The sequence below is a fragment of the Capricornis sumatraensis genome, chromosome 2 (genome assembly GCF_032405125.1).
Source record: "Capricornis sumatraensis isolate serow.1 chromosome 2, serow.2, whole genome shotgun sequence".
NCBI lineage: Eukaryota > Metazoa > Chordata > Mammalia > Artiodactyla > Bovidae > Capricornis > Capricornis sumatraensis.
In genome coordinates, this window is record NC_091070.1 from 49,056,532 (window position 1) to 49,077,461 (window position 20,930).

General features: G+C 34.2%; 1 protein-coding gene across 2 annotated transcripts in view; it reads right to left on the reverse strand.

Moving 5' to 3' along the window:
- ZNF280D (zinc finger protein 280D) overlaps positions 1–20,930 on the reverse strand; it is a 124,635-nt gene that overhangs the window by 40,211 nt on the left and 63,494 nt on the right. For both annotated transcript variants that reach the window (XM_068963949.1, XM_068963950.1), the window contains 6 exons: positions 19,011–19,168; positions 18,056–18,156; positions 16,688–16,834; positions 9,283–9,417; positions 7,148–7,455; positions 6,471–6,611 (listed from right to left, as the gene is read on the reverse strand). In XM_068963949.1, coding sequence (XP_068820050.1) covers positions 6,471–6,611; positions 7,148–7,455; positions 9,283–9,417; positions 16,688–16,834; positions 18,056–18,156; positions 19,011–19,168 — 990 coding nt within the window. The remainder of the gene's footprint in view (positions 1–6,470; positions 6,612–7,147; positions 7,456–9,282; positions 9,418–16,687; positions 16,835–18,055; positions 18,157–19,010; positions 19,169–20,930) is intronic.

A 20,930-nucleotide genomic window follows, 5' to 3' on the forward strand; every position in this document is an offset into this window, starting at 1 on the left:
AAATATCATGATATAAATAATCCTGTTTAATTCAGTATTTTAACATAAATTTATCTATTTTCCAGTGAAATGTATTTTACTAAGCATATTCTCATTTGATCAGTACCACACTTTCACATACTCGAGTATAAGAAAAAAATCACATGAAATTCTTTTTTGAACTGTTAAAAGAGTTGAAAACAATTTAAAATTCTTGCTAGTAACATTTTTGCCCATAACATGAACAATTGCCAATAATAATCATTTAGAAAAATCTTCGTCTAACTTAACATGTTTGTGTTAAGGGGGAGGGGAGAGGAAGGGGAGGAAGAGGAGAAGAATCCATGTTTGAGGAAGGGGAGAAGAATCCAAATGATCTTAGAAGTAATAGTACTTTAAAAGGCCACTGTTTACCATTTGTAAAATCAAGCATTTAGAGAGCTCTTTGCAATTACCAGTAGACTTTAAAACAAAAACAAATTAAAACAGAACTTTTGAGCTAAAATGATGCCCCTCTAAGCACAGAACAGAAAACCCCTAACCAAGCTTTGCAGCCAATAGTAACAGCTTTCTTTTATATATACTCTTTTAAATCTGATAAGGAAAGTCTTTCTATACTAGAAAACCAGGATTAGCTTAGCACAGTACCACTTAGCACATATAAAAATGTAGTCATAGACTAATACCATCAATATCATCTAGGAGCTTATTTAGAAATGCAAAGTCTATGCCCCACACACACCTACTGAATTAATCTCTGGCAGCGAGGTCCAGGGAGCTGTTTTAACAAGCTTTTTCAGTAATTCTTATGCAAGCTGAAATTTGAAGAGCAGGAGCTTGCAATAATGATAGATCTAAAGTAGCCAACACGCCATGTCAATTCTCAGTCTCAGATAGAAATAATCATCACAAGCAGAGCATGTATGTATTGGAAGAGAAATACTCTGACAGTTTTAATCCCTAGAAAACATCCTCAGAAGATTTCTAAGTCATTTCCTCAATCTGGGGATAATTACTACCATAGAATTTATAAATTCAATGTAATATGACAAAAATAATTGAATAATTTTTTAGGAAGAGATCATCAGGGAGGTTGGGAAACACTGAAATTATACGCAAAAAAGTGTTCATACAACTGCTATTTTCTCAGAGGAGTGTCCAAGATTTTATCTGATTACCAGAGAAGGTGAACCAAGTAAATTAAATTTTAAAATGAGATTATAAAGTAACTTTTAAAAGCTCTTTCTTCCTTCTCCTCAAACAGATCGCTTTCTTTGTCTGGTAAGAGGAGAGGAAAAAATTACATTTTAGGGTATTTTGATGGCTTCCAGTTCTAACTTACACCTTATTAAAATGTTGGTACTTTAAAATTTTTCATTGTCTGAATTCAGTTTTAAGTTCCCAATCTATAAAAATGAATTATACTTTCTATATTTATTACATAAATTCCATTCTTCTAGTTTTGTGTATTATAGGAATGGAAAAATGAATCTGTAGCTCATAAATAAAGAGGGGAAAAAACTACCTTTCTTCTAGACCTGCGTGAAGTTAATAACAATATGTAAATAATTAAGAAAGGGGAAAAAAAGTTAAGATTTTTATTACAATACAGTAAAATAAAACATTTAAATCTAGGTTTTGAAAATTCACCACCTGTTTATATTTATATAATTATCAAAACTCATTAAGCTGTTCTCTAAAAATAGGTGAATTTTCTTGTATATAAATTAGACCTCAATAAGACTAGATGGGGAAAAAAACTCCCTTTGTCCATCTTTTCTTAACAATCTTGATTTGGTATAAGTAAAAACTTTACTTCCAAAGAAATACAAAAGGGATCAGTTTCCTTAATATCCAACAATACTGACAGTATGCCTACTATTTAAAACACTGGACTAGAAGTTAATGATACAATAAGAAAGGCAGGTTGTCTGCCTTAGAATTCATGTTCCAGGGTTAGCAGGGGAAGGTAGTCAAAAAGCAGCTGTCTCAGAAGTGCCTAATAAATATCAGCTCAACAAGTGAGTACATATGCATAAATATTTAATTACCATAAGATAAACATCAACAGCGATACATATAGTTTTGTGGTTGCATGAGGGAAAGCTGAAGGTAAATGGAGAAGTCAGCTAACAGTCAGGATTACATTTCAGTTAGGAAGGTCTCTATACTGACTTACTCCAGGAAAACCAAGTAAGAGTTGAAAGCACTGGAAAAGTGGTTAGGAATTAGATATTAAAAGGTCTCATATTCTCCAGAAAATCTGAACTTCATCCTATTAATATTAGGTAGGTGAAGGATTTCAGGCCAAAAAACGACCTGACCAGATGTTAGTAACAAAAGAAAGTAAAAAATGGAAAAGGGGCCAAGTGGTGGATTGTGGACAGGAGACCATTTATGAAGTAATCACAATAATCTATCTGTTCTTCTAATGACTATTATTTCATGCCAATAAATAAATCTATAAAAAGTATATAATGAACTAACGCATAGCTTGTAAAAATTAATACAGTAATCTTATTTATTGTATAGGAACAAATTGTTATACCAGCTTTCTTTTTCCTTGGAAAATTTTTAAATCATCCTTCAAATAGTAAGTGAAATGTCACTTATATAATACCTTCTTATTTCTTGTTTAAAAACTTCATCCTTACCTTCTCTGGGCTCACACAGTCATTTATTTATCACATTAAGCTAGGTAAATATATCTCTCCTACTAAATTGTGAAAATTAAAGGCAAGAGCTTTATCTACAATACCTAGTAATGCCAATTTAGAAATAATACTTATAATTACTTGAATATCTCCTAAGTGCAAATGATTTTATTAAACATTTTAAGTACCTTTCCCCAATAATGATAATAACGTTTACTTCAAGAAAAGAAAAATGGGAATCAGTTAAATAACTTGCCCAAAGTGACACATGTAATAAATGGTGAGTTCTGTTTTCAAATACAGATTTGTCATATTCTTCACCACCAGTTTACCATAAACTCGGCCAGAACAAAATATTAAGTAATTGTCTGTGACCTTAATTCTATTACATGTAGAGAAAAAGCCTTCTTTCTTATACATAATGTTGAAGAATAGGAGTATCACACAGCAATTCATTTTTTTCAAATGACTTCTACTGCCACCTAAAAGTTATTAGCAAATAAGGTGCAATAATTTAAACAATCAAACCTAAATAATGCTACTTCAAAAAAATCATTGAAAATTAATGTTTAATGATGCTCTTTGTAAGAGTCTTATTTCAACGATGTTTCAACTGTGTAAGATTTTTTTAATATACTCTTGAGATTTTATTAGAGCCTTTTTTGTAATTACACTGACTCTCACTTGCTGTCTGTAATGTGCTAGGTGACATGGTAAACATAAAGAGCTACTTCTCAAGGAGATAATAGTTGTATTACACAACTAAACATAATAAAGGAAGATAGGCTAGTTCGGAATGTTTTGGAATAGAATGCATTTGGAGGTTTTATAAGACAAATAAGAAGCCTATGATAAATGGGAGAGGGAGGAATAGAATGACTCTTGGCCTAAGAAAACATAAAATATTTTCTGACTTGATCCCCTACAAACTAAATGCAGAATTAAAGCTGCACTGGGGCAGCAAAGTATTGGTCAAAGAACAAAAGACTTTCCACACAGAAATATTCTCAACAAAGGATGCCAGGGCCTGGTTTAGAGGAAATGGATTATAGGTGCAGTCCACTGCAGCAGGTGGGAGGCAGAGAGGTAGAAAGCAGAAGGTGGTATCTCAGGAAGCTGTGATGCACAGTGGCAGATCAAGAGAACTACACAAGTTTAAGAAACTTGGGACAGTGCATTTTTTTCCAGCTGTATTCCACATCCACGCAAATGATGCCCTGAGTGAGTGTCTGCACAGCAGTCATGTCAATTCTGGAAAGATGAGAATGCTTGGTTTATTTATGTTCTTTCTAGATGCTAATGAGTCAAAGTTAAAAAAAAAAAAACAATAAAAATAATTAGAAATATAGAGTTACATCTTAGGAAAACTAAGGACTGAAACTGGAAGATTTAAAGTTGAAAGGTAAAAGTGACAGTGATTACGTTACCAAGAAAGGAAATGTAAAGAGGCAAGAAGAGATGAAGGAAGAAAAGGCAATGAGACAGGAATAGGCAAAAAGAAAGAAGAAAAATAGTGTTAATAATTAAGCAAAAGCTGAAGAGAAAGTTTCAAAAGTGAGTGACAACAATGACTCTAAAGAATTCATAGAGTGATAACAGTGAAAAAAATGAATACAGAGATAAGTACTTGACAGATAATCTTTAAAGGGGCAGTGTTAGGTGAAGATGATACTCAAAAGGTGAAGAAATGAATCATGAAAATGCTAGTAACAAATACTTTTTACAAATGTTCACGGTAATAAGTCAAGAATTAAGGAAGGTAAGCAGTACAGACGAATATCCCTCATCTTAAAAAAATACTTGAAATCATTTGCAAGCAAAAGGAACCTGACAGATAAGAGATGAAGTTGTAAATTAACTGCAAGAAGCTGTGGAAGAACTAGAGGAGATAAGGGGCAGGGTTAACTGCGAAGTGGAACATGTGTGATTTCTGAGATCAATGCTTGGATGAAGGCAACAGGAAAAATACTTGAGACTGAAAGGATTAATTAAAAGGATGGACTCCAACTGAGTAATTATAGTAGGCCAGGGTGACAACTAACAGAATTTAAAATAAAGCATTAATAAGATTCTACCTTGCTGCAAGGAGATCCAACCAGTCCATTCTAAAGGAGATCAGTCCTGGGTGTTCTTTGGAAGGACAGATGCTAAAGCTGAAACTCCAATACTTTGGCCACCTCATGCGGAGAGTTGACTCATTGGAAAAGACTCTGATGCTGGGAGAGATTGGGGGCAGGAGAAGAAGGGGACGACAGGGTATGAGATGGCTGGATGGCATCACTGACTCGATGGACATGAGTTTGAGTGAACTCCAGGAGTTGGTGATGGACAGGGAGGCCTGGCGTGCTGCGATTCATGGGGTCGCAAGGAGTCAGACACGACTGAGCAACTCAACTGAACTGAAGATACTACAGATAAGAATAAAACAGTATACTTCTTATTTTTAAAAATAAAAAGACAGGTCCCAATTCAAGTTAAAGACAGAGTTGATCTGAATCAAGCACTATTTGGTAGTTTAGAATTGAGCATAAAGTTCAGTAGAAGATGATGTTCAAGTCTTTGGCCTTTAAGCCAGGTAAGCAAGACTAAATGTGTAAAAGATTCCAGAACAAAAACAAAGCAACTGTCAAAACAGATGACCCTGAGGGTAAGGATGACTATAAAGTTAGATGAGTGCTACTGGTCCAGAAAAAGGACTTCAAAGCCCAGAAAATCATGGGGAAATGGGAATTCAAAAGAAATGAACCATATATAAGATTAAAATAGTATTGTGGTAAGAAAGGGAGCACAACAACTTTAAAGTTGATAGAAAACACTGGCACTGAAGAAAGAAGTCAGGGACCATGGAGTCAGGCTAGTTATCAAGGGAGTTAAAAAACTGTGAGAGAGGGGCTAAAGCCACCAAGAAACATGGAAGAGGCCTTTTAAAGGAGCAGTTGATTATGACCTGAAAGTAACACAAAGGTCATATTGTGATCTGTATAAAAATCACTTCTGTTAGTTATACTCTAAATCTAACTTTTGGGGACAAAAAAAAAAAAAAGGCAAAACTTCACTGTGAATAATCAACCTAACTGGCTTATATTGGAACAATTTTTGAATATTTTTTAAAAAATAAAAATCCATCCTGAAGGATACCTCAACTAATATGATACCAATGAAGATAACACAGGCTGTGAAAGTTTTCTCTGCATGGAATAAATACTCAAGTTATCTAAACTGAATGAATTAATGAAAAATAATTCCAACAGTGGCAGTAATGAAATAGTGTCTCATCTCACTGAATGAATGCAAGGATGGATGGCCTGATGGATGGATGGACAGACAGAGAGAATGGATTACAGAGAAAAACAGAGACAAAAGAGAAACAAGATCCAATAAAATATCTAAGATCACTGAAAATCCTGGAATCACAAAGTGACTGCTTTGAAGAAAACAACACTCATGAGATTACATGTATGCTTCATGAGGAAGTGAAAAGTGAAACTGTTAGTCACTCAATTGTGTCCAACTCTTTATTCTTTACCATGTGACATTACTTTTCTGTCTTTGGAAGTAACCACATTTGAAAGTTCTATAGGATAAAAAATTCCCATAGGAAAACTATATTCCCTAACAAATATATCTTAATTTCATTAGTCTAACTCTTCTTACAATTCAAGTTTCCAGGAATTTTATGAATTACTATGTTGAAAAATAGTACCAGGAATCATCTTAGAAGTTCTCTAATTGTTTCTCAAAGAGCCAAACTGACTTATACTAGGGCAACTGTTTTCAAGAACAAACTTGCTAAACTGTAATTTTAATTGGCAATTATAGATGTTTAACTCATCTTACCTCATCATATGATTCACATAGGATTTGCTACAGCTAGTGTTGTATCTGCAAAAACTACAGTGGACATATGTAGGAAAGTGGTTTGCAAAATCTTTTATTTCAGAATAACACTCAATGCACTTGTGAACTCCCCGACGATACCTTATAGAGATACAAAGAAAATGATAAAAATATATTTTAAAACAAAAATAATAAAGGAAAGCCTTATTAACAGTCTGTTAATTAAAGCTAAGGTCTTTACAACTTCAAACAGGGATTAATAATTTGAAAAATCTGCTATAGAATAACAGCTAGAATAAGTGTATAAACAATTTAATATCAGCTAGTGTTTCTTACTAGAATAAAAGGGATTAAATTAACCATTCAAAGATCACAAGATATAAGCACAACACAAAATCCCAGTGTTTTATGTTGAATGAACATTAAAAATATTATATTTTTATATAGTAAAAAATACTATAATTTTTTATAATGAATACAAAAAAACAGTAATTCAAGTACTGTTCAATAGTTATAAAAACATTTTTTATTATTTGTTGGTATTAAGTGACAGTGTATAAATGTACAAGAGAGTTGTGTAATAGGGTAAATTTATATTAAATAAAACTTTTATCATGTTCATGTTCAGTTACTAATTAAGATTAAATTAGTATTGGGTATCAAGAATAAAAGTTTACCTTAAATTCCTCAATGCTGTATTGACTTTACTTTTTTTATTGCTACTAGCCAATGTGCTTTGTTTCTTTTGCAGATTAGATATTTTTGATTTGTATTTAGGTTTATTTCCATTAGGCTTACTTGCATTAGGTTTACTTGCAATGGATTTAGTTATATTAGGTTTAGTTGTGTTGGATTTTGTGGGACTTTTAGCAGTTATATTTTTAGTCCTTGGAGGTGAGAGCTGAAGGGTAGAAGTGCTTGCACTAATGGAAGGTGTGGTTGAAGATCCTGATTGAAGAGGTCCAACTGAAGCTCGAATAGTAACCTACAAAAATGAAGATAATATCTGCTTTAGAAAATTAATCATTACCTTACTGTTAAAATATCACTGCATAACAAAAAGTTAAACATCAAGTATTTGGAAAGGGCAAGTATAAACTATAACTGGATAAGTCTTTCATTTATTTTAAATGTTCATACCAATTAAATGAAATTAAACTTGATATTTACTCACTTGTAATCTTACATTTTTGTACTGATATCAGTTAAATGTTATTAATGGATAATTAGCAGTTAAAGCAAATTATATGAATATTAAAAGAGTACATTCCCTAGCTATTTCTATGCTCTGATTTAACTTTAGAAATTCACAAGCACAAAGGTCAAAACTTAAATCTCAAAACCTACAATGACTGCATCACCCTTCAACAACTGTAAAACAAGCAAATCTACACTAAACATGATTTCTTCTTTTCAGGGGCTCATTGGGCAGGATATATGTTTACAAAGATTATGAGAGGGGTTATATAAATTCATTACATGGTATGGAGAGTTTAATAATACTGAGAATTTCCTTAAAGGGAGCTAATACAAGACTTATCATTAGGTATTCAGAAATTGTATTTGCTGGTAGACAATGGAAAACACAACTGCCTACCAACACTAACCATTTGACTATACATACTGGATGTATTTGAGAAACAGCTTATGAGGAAATATAATGAAAAATATGTGCTTTGGCATCATACAAAGGCACTGGAATAGGAATGAAAGACTTGAGGTTAAAGCTAAGACTATTTCTTCCTAGCCATGTGACCTTGATTAAGTTACTTACCCTCTCTAAGCTTCTTTATCTATAAGGGACAATATCTGCCTTGTCTACTTCACTGGATTACTGCATGGATTAAATAATAGAATATATGAAAAAGTATACCAAAAGCCTAATGCTAAGGTGCTATAAAACATTTAGTATCATTATTATTATTACTATTATTATTATTATTAAGGGAAAATATGAGAGAGGACTGCACTGCTTACATTAGTGCTTTGCATGTCTAGTCCCAGCATGGAATGAATGGACTGCAGGGAAGGATGCTGGATAGCTTCTCTTGCTCTAGGTCTTCAGAGCATGGCTTTATATTGTTATAGTTAATTCAAATAACAGACATACCCACATTCAAAGGTAAGTACCCAAAGCCAAATATAAATGTTTTGGGGATTATTTCACTTTGGATTATCCATGCCTCTGTTTCCCTCCACTGGAGCAAATATTCAAGAGCTGACTGTATATAAAGAAGTCAGAGAAAACAGAGGTATATAAGGCAAAAAGGGAAAAGTAAATTACAGTCATCAGTATGCAGTCAGACATGTGTTGGTTCACTTAAAACATAATGCTATCCAGCAGCAGAACTTGCGTCTCTAAGAGTAGACTCAGTAATACCTTCAATAAACACCTGAGAACATACAGCATTCAACAGGCACTATACCAGATGCTGAGGATACAAAGATTAAAAAAAACATGATTCCTAACCTCAAGCATCTTACAGTTCAACAGATAAAAATGACAAATACACTGCCAACAGAAATAGCTCAAAAATAGCCTATGTAACACTGATATAAGCCACTGCCTCCAGAATAGTTAATCTAGTTACACTTTTTACAAAGGAATACCACTCTAGACTTGCACACACTATTGACCAAAAAGCAATGGTTAGGTGTTTTCCCCCTAAACATAGGAACAGTGAAATTTAAAATTAAAGTCTTAATTAAATCACAAATCATTTTTAAAGTATTATATACAACAAATAAAACCAGGCAGGAGTTAATGTCTATTATCATACAAAATGTTAAAATACAACATATTTGAACTCACTTTTGTTCCAGGAGGCAATCCTTCTAGTTGTTTAGGTTTTATAAATGTCCGATGATGCTGAGTCTTGTGATCCATTTTCTCTTTGCATGTTAAAAATTGCAGTCTGCATTTTGTACAACGATGTATTCCCTTTTTCTGTTTAGGAACCAGAAAGAGGGGAGAAAAATAGTTTCTACAACCACAAATCCTGCATCCTGAAGCCACTTTAATTTTAATGATACTAAATGATTTTAAAACCAGTATTTTACATCTCCTATCACACATAATAGCAAAATGTTACTATTTTTTTAATTATTAGCATTTAGTTTTCAAAAACATTTGTTTCTATACAGAAATTGAACATGAAAGGTGCCATCGATAGATTCTAATGAAAATTTCTTAATAGTGCTATGAAAGCTCTTCTGGTTATAATTTTAAAGTACTTAGACATACGATACTGTGAAAATGAGCTACATGCATTTTTATCCCATAAAAGAATTATTTTTAATTTTTTCTATTTCTAGTTCATTGGCAAGATGGAAAAATTAAGTTCAAATATCTAACTACATATTTCAAAGAAACCTGTTAGAACAATGGTTGTATAAAGCAGTGCTGTCTAATAAAACTTTCTTCAATGATGAAATATAATTGAGCTGCACTGTTCAAAACAGTAGCAACTAGACATATGTGGTTATTGAGCACTTGAAATGTGCCAAGTGCAACTGAGCAACCAAATTTTAAATAATTTAAGTTTAAATAGCTACATATGGCTAGAGGCTACAGCACTGAATAGTGTGGATATAGAGGCATAAATCAAAACAACTATTCCCAATCTACTTACTGGTTGAGACCCCTTGACTGAATACCTCCTCAAACTTAATCCTATTATTTTTCCACAGATAGGAAACAGGACCCAAGAAAAATCTAAATCCCTTCCCCATAGCTATTTAGTGACAAGGCCAGACACCTGATCCAACGTTCTTTCTACTACACAATATTGATTACAATCTTTACCTTTATGCTCTCATTAATTTAAAAAGTATATATGTGTGTATATATACATATAAACTAAAGCAACATATAAACTCAGAAGAATGGTTTCTCTGAAGTTATGATCTGCCAGATACATCACTACTTCCATTTACACAATCAATCATCTACAAAATTCAAACAGATAATACATTGAGAAGACCTAGCACAGTACTGGCACACATCAGATATTTCATAAAATTCTTTACAAAGTTCAAAGCAATATATAAATGTGTTTGCATTACTATTTTAGGTACAAATTAAGACTTTTAGAAATGTGATACAGTAGATTATATTGGAGATACGGGCAATTTTAATTCACTCATATACACTGAAAGAGGAGGAAGAGAAAGAGAAAACTTGGGCAAGAAACAGATACCAAGTTACAATGACAGAAAAAAGTCCTCCAGAATTCAGTACTCAGAAATCTTTTCTCTATCTATAATCACTCCTTAGGTTATCTCTTCATTTCATGGCTTTAAATATCTTGTATCCAACTGCCTACTCGACATCACTGTGTGTGGGTGTGTGCTAAGTTGCTTCAGTTACGTCCGACTCTTTGTGACCCCATGGACTGTAGGCTTCTCTGTCCATGGGGATTCTCCAGGCAAGAATACTGGAGTGGGTTGCAGTGTCATGTAGAGAGGATCTCAACAAAGCGATCGAACCCAGGTCTCACATCTCTCCTGCACTGGCAGCCAGGTTCTTTACCACTAGTGGTACCTGGTAAGTCCACTTGACATCACTACTGGTATGCATTTTAAACCAACATGCACAAAACAGAATTCCAGATTTCTTCACTCCCTTCCTGCCCCCCAAAATACATCTATTCCTCAATCTTCATCATATGACAATAGATGAAAATTCATTCTTGCAGCTGCTTAGGACAAAAAACTTGGTCACTCTCTCTCACACCCCATATCCAACCCATTAGTAAAACCTGTCAGCTCTACCTTCAAAAACTGTCATAGTATTTCCACTTATTACCTCCAACCACCACTACCATACTTATCCGAAACACCCATCTTGACTAATAATAACCTCCTTTGTTGTCCCTTTCATGTTCTTTCTTCCCTACGGTCTATTCTCCTCCCAGCAGTCAATGATCTTAAAACATGGCAGATCGTTCACCTGCTTAAAATGTTGACAGTTTTCCAAAGTCCTGATTCTGATTTATAAGGTTCTATATGAATTGGCCTGCATTCTATTGCTACAACCTTATTTCCTACTACTTTCCCTCTTACTACTTTACTACTCTGCTCTAGCCACAACTGAGTGTGAGAACTCAATAAGATAATACATGTAAAGTACCTGTTACTGGTAGAAGGTAAATGACTGCATAGATGTTAACTGAATACTTTAACTGTTTTTATTAAAGATCTAATGAACATATTAACACATACAAAATCACTTTCATTATTTCTTAAAAGTCATAAAAACTGGATTGTTAGCTCTAAAATCACCCAAGACATAATAATATTTTGTCTTAAACAGAAGTTACAACCAGTCATTTAAAACAATAAAATTAGCCACAGAGTCAACAAATCTCATTATTTCATATTGGACTAATTGCTCAGCTATAATTTCCCAATCTTTTGTAAATAATCACACAAATTATAAATATCTTGAAGGATGCCTGATGATCTTTCTTATTAATAGATTTTCACCCTCCTAACTTCTGGCTGTCTAATTCCAAGGCTCTCAAAATAAACAAAAAAGGAGAACTATACACTCATGGCAAGTGATGACATAAAACGTAGGGTAGAAAAATTGATTACAAATCACACAGTTCACATGGTCAGCCCACATACCTCTTTCATAATTACTCTTCTTCCCTATTCTTAATATTAATCTCACTCTGGAGCTTAATAAAACATAAAGGAAAATGATATTAAAAGCCCCATAATGAAATAAAACTGTTTTATATTTCATTCTCCCTTTCAAAATTAAAGGCCAAAGATAAAATACAGAGTGCCAACAATAGCATTTCTCAAATTCTGTTCTTCAAAAAATGTTAATAAATACTGTGCAAATAAAGGGTTCAATGGCCAAATAAGTCTGGGGAATACAAACTATATCCTTGTTTAGAGATATACAATGTCCATTAGCATATTAAAATTTCTGAGGAGTCCTATTTTAAAAAAGAACGATTTAATTTTGTAAATCTGTGCTTCACCAAATTTATTTACCAGTACCAATTGGATGGGGACATCTATGAACATCTGATGGAACACTGCTGGGGAAACACAAAATAGAGAGATCTTGCCAGAACTTCTCAAAGATAGGTAGCATCCCAGTCACAGCAAAGTTCAGTTCAGTTCAGTCACTCAGTCGTGTCCAACTCTTTGAGACTCCATGGACTACAGCACGCCAGACCTACCTATCCATCACCAACTCCAGGAGCATACTCAAACTCATGTCCACTGAGTCAGTGATGCCATCCAACCATCTTATCCTCTGTTGTCCCCTTCTCCTTCTGCCTTCAATCTTTCCCAGAATCAAGCTCTTTTCAAATGGGTTAGCTCTTCACATCTGGTGGCCAAAGTATTGGGAGTTTCAGCTTCAACATCAGTCCTTCCAATGAATATTCAGGACTGATTTCCTTTAGGATGGATTGGTTGGATCTCCTTGCAGTCCAAGGGACTCTCGGGTCTTCTCCAACACCACAGTTCAAAAGCATCAATTCTTTGGTGGTCAGCTCTCTTCATAGTCCAACTCTCATATCCATACATGACTATTGGAAAAACAATAGCCTTGACTAGATGGACGACTTAGCAGCAGCAGCAGCAGATGGACCTTTGTTGGCAAAGTAATTTTTCTGCTTTTAAACATGCTGTCTAGTTTGGTCATAACTTTTCTTCCAAGGAGCGTCTTTTAATTTCATGGCTGCAGTCACCATCTGCAGTGATTTTGGAGCCCCCCAGAAATAAAGTCTGCCACTATTTCCACTGTTTCCCCATCTGTTTGCTATGAAGTGATGGGAACAGATGCCAGGATCTCCTTTTCTAAATGTTGAGCTTTAAGCCAACTTTTACACTCTCCTCTTTCACTTTCATCAAGAGGCTCTTTAGTTCTTCTTTGCTTTGTGCTGTAAGGGTGGTGTCATCTGCATATCTAAGGTTACTGATAATTTTTCCTGGCAATCTTGATTCCAGCTTGTGCTTCATTCAGCCCAGCATTTCTCATGATGTACTCTGCATAGAAGTTAAATAAGCAGGGTGACAATATATACCTTGACGTACTCCTTTTCTTATTTGGAACCAGTCTGTTGTTCCATGTCCAATTCTCACTGTTGCTTCCTGACCTGCATACAGATTTCTCAAGAGACAGGTCAGGTGGTCTGGTAGTCCCATCTCTTTCAGAATTTTCCCCAGTTTGTGGTGATCCACACAAGTCAAAGGCTTTGTCATAGTCAATAAAGCAGAAATAGATGTTTTCTGGAAATCTCTTGCCTTTTCGATGATCCAACAGATGTTGGCAATTTGATCTCTGGTTCTTCTACCTTTTCAAAAACCAGCTTGAACATCTGGAAGTTCATGGTTCATGTATTGCTGAAGCCTGGCTTGGAGAATTTTTTTTTAATATAAATTTATTTTAATTGGAGAATTTTGAGCACTACTTTACTAGTGTGTGAGAGGAGTACAACTGTGTGGCAATTTGAGCATTCTCTGGCATTGCCTTTCTTTGGGATTGGAATGAAAACTGACCTTTTCCAGTCCTGTAGCCACTGCTGCCTTTTTCAAATTTGCTGGCATACTGAGTGCAGCACTTTCACAGCATCATCTTTTAGGATTTGAAATAGCTCAACTGGAACTCCATCACCTCTAACTAGCTTTGTTTATAGTGACAAGGCCCACCTGACTTCACATTCCAGGATGTCTAGCTCTAGGTGAGTGATCACACCATCGTGATTATCTGGGTTGTTAAGATCTTTTTTGTACAGTTCTTCTGTGTGTTCTTGCCACCTCTTCTTAATATCTTCTGCTTCTGTTAAGTCCATACCATTTCTGTCCTTTAGTTAGCCCATCATTGCATGAAATGTCCCCTTGGTATCTCTAATTTTCTTGAAGAGATCTCTAGTCTTTCCCATTCTGTTGTTTTCCTCTATTTCTTGGCACTGATCACTGAGGAAGGCTTTCTTATCTCTCCTTGCTATTCTTTGGAACTCTACATGCAAAAGGGTATATCTTTCCTTTTCTCCTTTGCTTTTCGCTTCTCTTCTTTACACAGCTATTTGTAAGGCCTCCTCAGACAGACATTTCTTTTTCTTGGGAATGGTCTTGATTCCTGTCTCCTGTACAATGTCATGAACCTCCATCCATAGTTCATCAGGCACTCTATCAGATCTAGTCCCTTAAATCTATTTCTTACTTCCACTGTATAGTCAGAAGGGATTTGATTTAGGTCATATCTGAATGGTCCAGTGGTCTTCTGTATTTTCAATTTAAGTCTGAATTTGGCAATGAAAGGAGTTCATGATCTTAGCCATAGTCAGCTCTCGGTCTTGTTTTTGCTGACTGTATAGAGCTTCTCCACCTCTGGCTGCAAAGAATATAATCAATCTGATTTCAGTGTTGGCCATTTGGTGATGTCCATGTGTAGAGTCTTCTCTTGTGTTGTTGGAAGAGGGTGTTTGCAATGATCAGTGCATTCTCTTGGCAAAACTGTATTAGCTTTAGCCCTGCTTCATTCTGTTCTCCAAGGCCAAATTTTTCTGTTACTCTAGGTGTTTCTTGACTTCCTACTTTTGCATTCCAGCCCCCTATAATGAAAAGGACATCTTTTTGGGGTGTTAGTTCTAGAAGGTCTTGTAGGTCTTCGTAGAACTGTTCAACTTCAGCTTCTTTAGCATTACTGGTTGGGGCAGAGACTTGGATTACCTTGATATTGAATGGTTTGCCTTGGAAAGAAACAGAGATCATTTTGTTGTTTTTGAGATTGCATCCAAGTACTGCATTTTGGACTCTTTTTGTTGATTATGATGGCTACTCCATTTCTTCTAAGGGATTCTTGCCCACAGTAGTAGATATAATGGTCATTTGAATTAAATTCACCCATTCCAGTCCATTTTAGTTCTCTGATTCCTAAAATGTCAACGTTCACTCTTGTCACCTCCTGTTTGATCACTTCCAATTTGCCTTGATTTATGGACTTAACATTCCAGGTTCCTATGCAATATTGCTCTTTACATCATTGGACCTTGCTTCCATCAGCAGTCATCCATAACTGGGTGCTGTTTTTGCTCTGGCTCCGTCTCTTCATTCTTTCTGGAGTTATTTCTCCACTGATCTCCAGTAGCATATTAGGCAGTTCATCTTTCAGTGTCCTATCTTTTTGACTTTTCATACTGTTCATGGGGTTCTAAAGGCAAGAATACTTTGTGGCAAGTGGTTTGCCATTCCCTTTTCCAATGGACCACACTTTGTCAGAACACACGTGATGACATTTTGTCAGTCACAGCACAGGTGATCCCAAATTTATTAGGAAATTCTACTTTTATGATCTTTTCCAATGAAAAACCACAAGACAATTTCATGATTATCTAATGACTAGAATGGAAAGCAAGGTGACCACCAATGCTGAAAAAACTGACATGCCAGTTTAATCAGTAACAAGAAAATGCATTGAGCTAATCAGTGAGGTGGCAAAAGTTGGTAACATGATCAGATTCAATAAATCCACTGACTTTTGGTTTTGGCAAAGGCACTGTTAGTGTTCTTTCAAGTATTTAAGAACAGGTGCAGTGTTGCATTAAACTTTTCAGCCCAAACAAAAGATGACTTAATTGCTTCAGGAAAAGAACCAGAAATCATAATATCAGAATTCAAGACACAGGTATAAGCACTAATACTGGGTCCCCAAAATTACATAGTAGAACTAAATATAGTTCTCTGTCAGAGTTCATCTATCAGCAGTAAGTGTCACTACTATTTTCTGGGCAGCTATAAAAGACCATTCCTGGTCAATGATGCCAAAATGTCTTCTTATAATATGGGGGCTAAAAGTGGAAATACAGTTTGAAGAGAAAGAAGAAAACATGATTATGAGCCATCAACCTTTTCTTTATCAGTTCAAACTCATCTTTTCCCCTGCTCCTGATAATTACCTTCCCCAGTCCTACTCTTAGCCTCTGAAATAGCCATTCTTTTGGATATTCCTCCACTCATCTTCTCTTTTTTCCTTCAATTCAAGATTTCCTAGTATTCCTAACTATCTTTCAGAATTATCATGTATGAACCATAGTATCACCAGAAAGGAAGCAAGGAAAAGAAGTGGGAGTTTCACCAGTAACTTAGCATAAATTGTAACTTAATCATGTCATTTAGAACAATGTTCTAAGTCATAATCTATCTTTTCTCTAAAATAACATAAATGAATAAGAACTGGCAGATCTCACCTGATGCTTCATATAATGATGCATATAGGGTGTTGCAATTTTAATAACTTTGAGACAAAATGGACATAGCAAGTTCTTGGTGTTTTCATGAGATGTTCTAAAATGAGTTTCTACATCAGAAAATGATGATGATCTGTAATTGCAAACCTACAAAAAAAATATCTGGTTTAGTTTGAAAATTTATAATGATATCCAATTTCAATATAACAGTGATAGGTCACTTATTCAGAAGAACACTATGTACTATTAATTCAGTCTAATGCCTACATAACCTAGAATCCTATTAATAAAAACATCAAAAGATAATCTTTGAAACAGAAGAGTTAGTTTTCAAAGCTTAAGGATACTTCTCAAAATATAACTAGATTCTCTTTTTTTATCAGATTTTTTATCACCCCCAATCTTGACTTTAATTATCAAACTCTGACACCTCTGGTCCTATAAAGTTCCTTCTCATTGCTACATAAAACAGCATCTTTCCTTAGATTATGAATGGTCTCCAGGCTATGGAATGACAGTTTATTTTTACGTTACTTTCCCATTTCTCCAAATTCTGGAAAAGAACTTGTCCCAAAGCATTTGGTATGGTCCTCTGAATTAAAAGCATTTCATATTTCCCTTTGTATGCCTATATTCTTCCCTGTAGGTTAAGATAAGTCTATGTTTGTCTTTCTGCCACAGGGCTTTTTCTTTGTCTAATACAGGAGTGTGCAAACAATGGCCTATGGGTCAATTCCAACTCTCTGCTGACCCCACACAACAATATATGAGTTATGCCAACAGACTTTCTACCAATAAGTTATTTATAAAATAATTTTAATTTTAGCAACTAATTTTATCAAAATGGTTAGAAAAATAAAAGAATATATATCATAACACAAGGAAATTATATAAAGTTCAAACTTCAGTGTCCATAAAGCTTTATTGAAACACAGTCACATCCATTCATTTATTTATTGTCTATGACTGCCTCTGTGCTACAATGGCAGAGTTGATTTGTTCCAACAGAAACCTATGATCATCAAAACCTGAATATTTATTATTTTGCCCTTTATACAAAAAATTTGCTGATGTCTGGCCTGAAAGTAAAAGTCAAGTCATGTCCAACTCTTTGCAACCCCGTGGGCTATAGCCCACCAGGCTCCTCTGTCCATGGAATTCTCCAGGCAAGAATACTAGAGTAGGTAGCCAGTCCCTTCTCCAGGGGATTTTCCCAACCAAGGGATCAAACCCAGGTCTCTCGCATTACAGGCAGATTCTTTATGATCTGAGCTATCAGAGAAGCCTGGCTTAATAGGTTTAAATCTTGTAACCAAAACAAATAACAAGCCAACCAAACACGACATATACAATAAAATATGTATGTACCTGGCAAATATATGGCATTTCACCAGGTTTATGATTGTCCTTCATATGTTGTAAAAGGATATGCTCTGTTTCAAATGACAATTCACATATTTTGCAAATGGCTAAAAGTGGGGGGAAAAAAGACATTATACCATTTTAAGATATATATACATACACATAACTATTCAATCTATATTGTACACCTGAAACTAATACAATGTTAAATGCCAATTACACTTTAGTTTTTAAAAAACATCCTCTCAAGGCAAAGAAACAAAATCAGATATATACATTTACAATTCATTTTGTAATAATAGCAATAGTAGCAGTAACAATAATAATAATATAATAGTGTAATATAGTATAAATAGTATAACATTTTAATAATAATAGTAGTAGTAATATTGGCAGTGGTGGTGATGGTTTACAGTTCCATAGTTGTTTACTGTGGCCAAGCACAGTTCTAAGGACTTGACTAACTCACTCAATTCCCATCAAAACATTATGAAGCAGATATTTCTATCATCCCCATTATTCAAATATTAAGTGACCTGCTAGAGATCACATTAGGATCACATATTACAAGGCAGAGCTTGGATCTGAACCCAAGCTGTTTTGATCCAAAGTATTTGATTTTAACTAACACTGTATTTACTTTTCTTACTCAAGTTTAAAAGAAGGGCATTGATTTCACTTTGAAAACTATGATCTGAGCCTTCTAATTTAGTCCTCCACATGTAATGCACAAGTTATTTACCATAATGAATTATTAAGATGGAATTTCAGTAACCAATTTTATTAAAAAGACTGTATAAGTTAAAAATTAACTTTTTCAACTTTACTCTCAAATCCCAAAGTTGTTTTTTTATTCTTCTTTTTCTGCCACACTTGTTCAGAGTTCAGTAACAAACTTTTTTCAGATTTATATTGTTAAAAATCAACAAATATGCAATACTTAAATGAAACTGTAACTTACTAGAAAATTCATGGGGTGTGTGTGTACTTTCAATGTGACACTGCAGCTGAAATGGTGTGGGAAACTGACGGTAGCAGTGCTGGCAGGTGGTGTGGTTTTCCCAGCTTTCACTGCTCTGCTTCTCAAGTTCCAAATGATGTTTCATGTGGTTCATAAACCTATCAATGATTGTCAACAGGTGCAAAAATTCAGATTTAAGAACAAAAATCTCACAAGTACTTGAATCTAAATCTTAAAATTATAAATTAATGAAAATAAAATTTCAAAAGCCTTAAAGTCCTCTAGAAGAGTGTGCACTTTAAATAATCACTTTCATTAAGTAGCTAAGTAAACACATTTTCATGTTTGTTTTAAACTAGTTATTAGCATTAATTTGAAATATCACAAATTTGTTATTGTAATCATTTCAGATTAAAATTTTTTAAATATAAAACAGCAGATTTCTTCTCCATATAAGAAATACTACTTACATTTTAAAATAAAATACTGAAAGGAAGGAAACTCTGCCACTAAAATCAGCTAGAATCATGAGAGAAATCTTTTAAGGCTCTGAAAATATACAATAGATTCCAGCTGCTTAAAAGACAAATTACTGGCATTTTTACTTGTGTCTTGGTTTTTAAATGCATGTAACAGCAATTTTAATGCCTACAATTACAAGAACCTTTTGTTTTATTTAATGATACTGGTTTACTGTTACCAAAGACTTCACTTTAACTTGCAGACTGCGCCCTTTGTAGGCAAAGTCCATTTTTCAGTTTTACATTCTGCTATTTCAGCTTCCCTAAAAGGCTTCTTATGAGCAGGAACTATGACCTTCAACAGCAGAGAGTACAATATAAATGGGAATACCTATTTAAAAGAGCTTACTGAAGCTTTCTGGTGAATTTGAAAGTAAAGTTATTCAATCAAAATAACAATTTTTAGACTGGGTCAACTATTAACTATTACTCACTTTGAGACACTAAAGGAAATAATGTTGAAACTAAGTGATAATATTATCCATCTGGATAGCAATCATCATAAATGTTACAGCATTTTTTTTTCACATCTCACATAACACTACTCTTTAGTACAGGTTATGGTATATTTTGAAATATCTTTTACTATTCCTTTGGTTTTAACACCAGCTCTACAAACACCTATTGTAAATCCTAGTCTTGGCTAAATATTTACATATAGAGAAAATGTCATACGCCATTAACCTCTCAGCTTACAATTTTCAAAATTAAAGTGTATCTACATAAAATAATCTCTTAATGAGCATGCTTTCTCTCAACTAACATGAGCCCCCGTCAGGATCTCATACTACTTAAACATACTACTTAAACCAACAAATGGAAACAAGGGAACCAAAAAACACAAACATCTTGCAAATATATTTACAAAATAAAATAAACATGTTTTGTGTGACACTCAACATAGGGGAGGAAAAAACCACACCACAATACCCTGACAGGGAAGAGAATAGAAATATACAGTTATCAGTTTCCTACCATTCCTCTACAAACATCAATTTACCCTCCCAGTTTCTACTGTCAAGGTGAAATATTACTTAACATGTATAACTTCTTTGGTCATAAAATGTTTTCTATTAAGGTTATGCTTACTAAAAAATCAGTATTTCAAAACACTCAATTCCAGGATGTTCCCAGATGCTGTGTGCTTAAAATTTCTAGTATTAGGACTCTTTAGAAATATGTAACTAGTATTGTAAAATAATAATAAAAAAGAAAATTTACCTTCATATGTTTATTATTAGTGTGTTAATCGCAAAGGAAAATCCAAAAACACAACTACTGAAATATATTCTAATATCATATATATAACATTTAAGTATAACAAAGAACTAAGCCAGGAAGCCGTATTTCTATGCATTTTATATTAACACGATTCTTCTGGTATGTTTTACTATTAAAG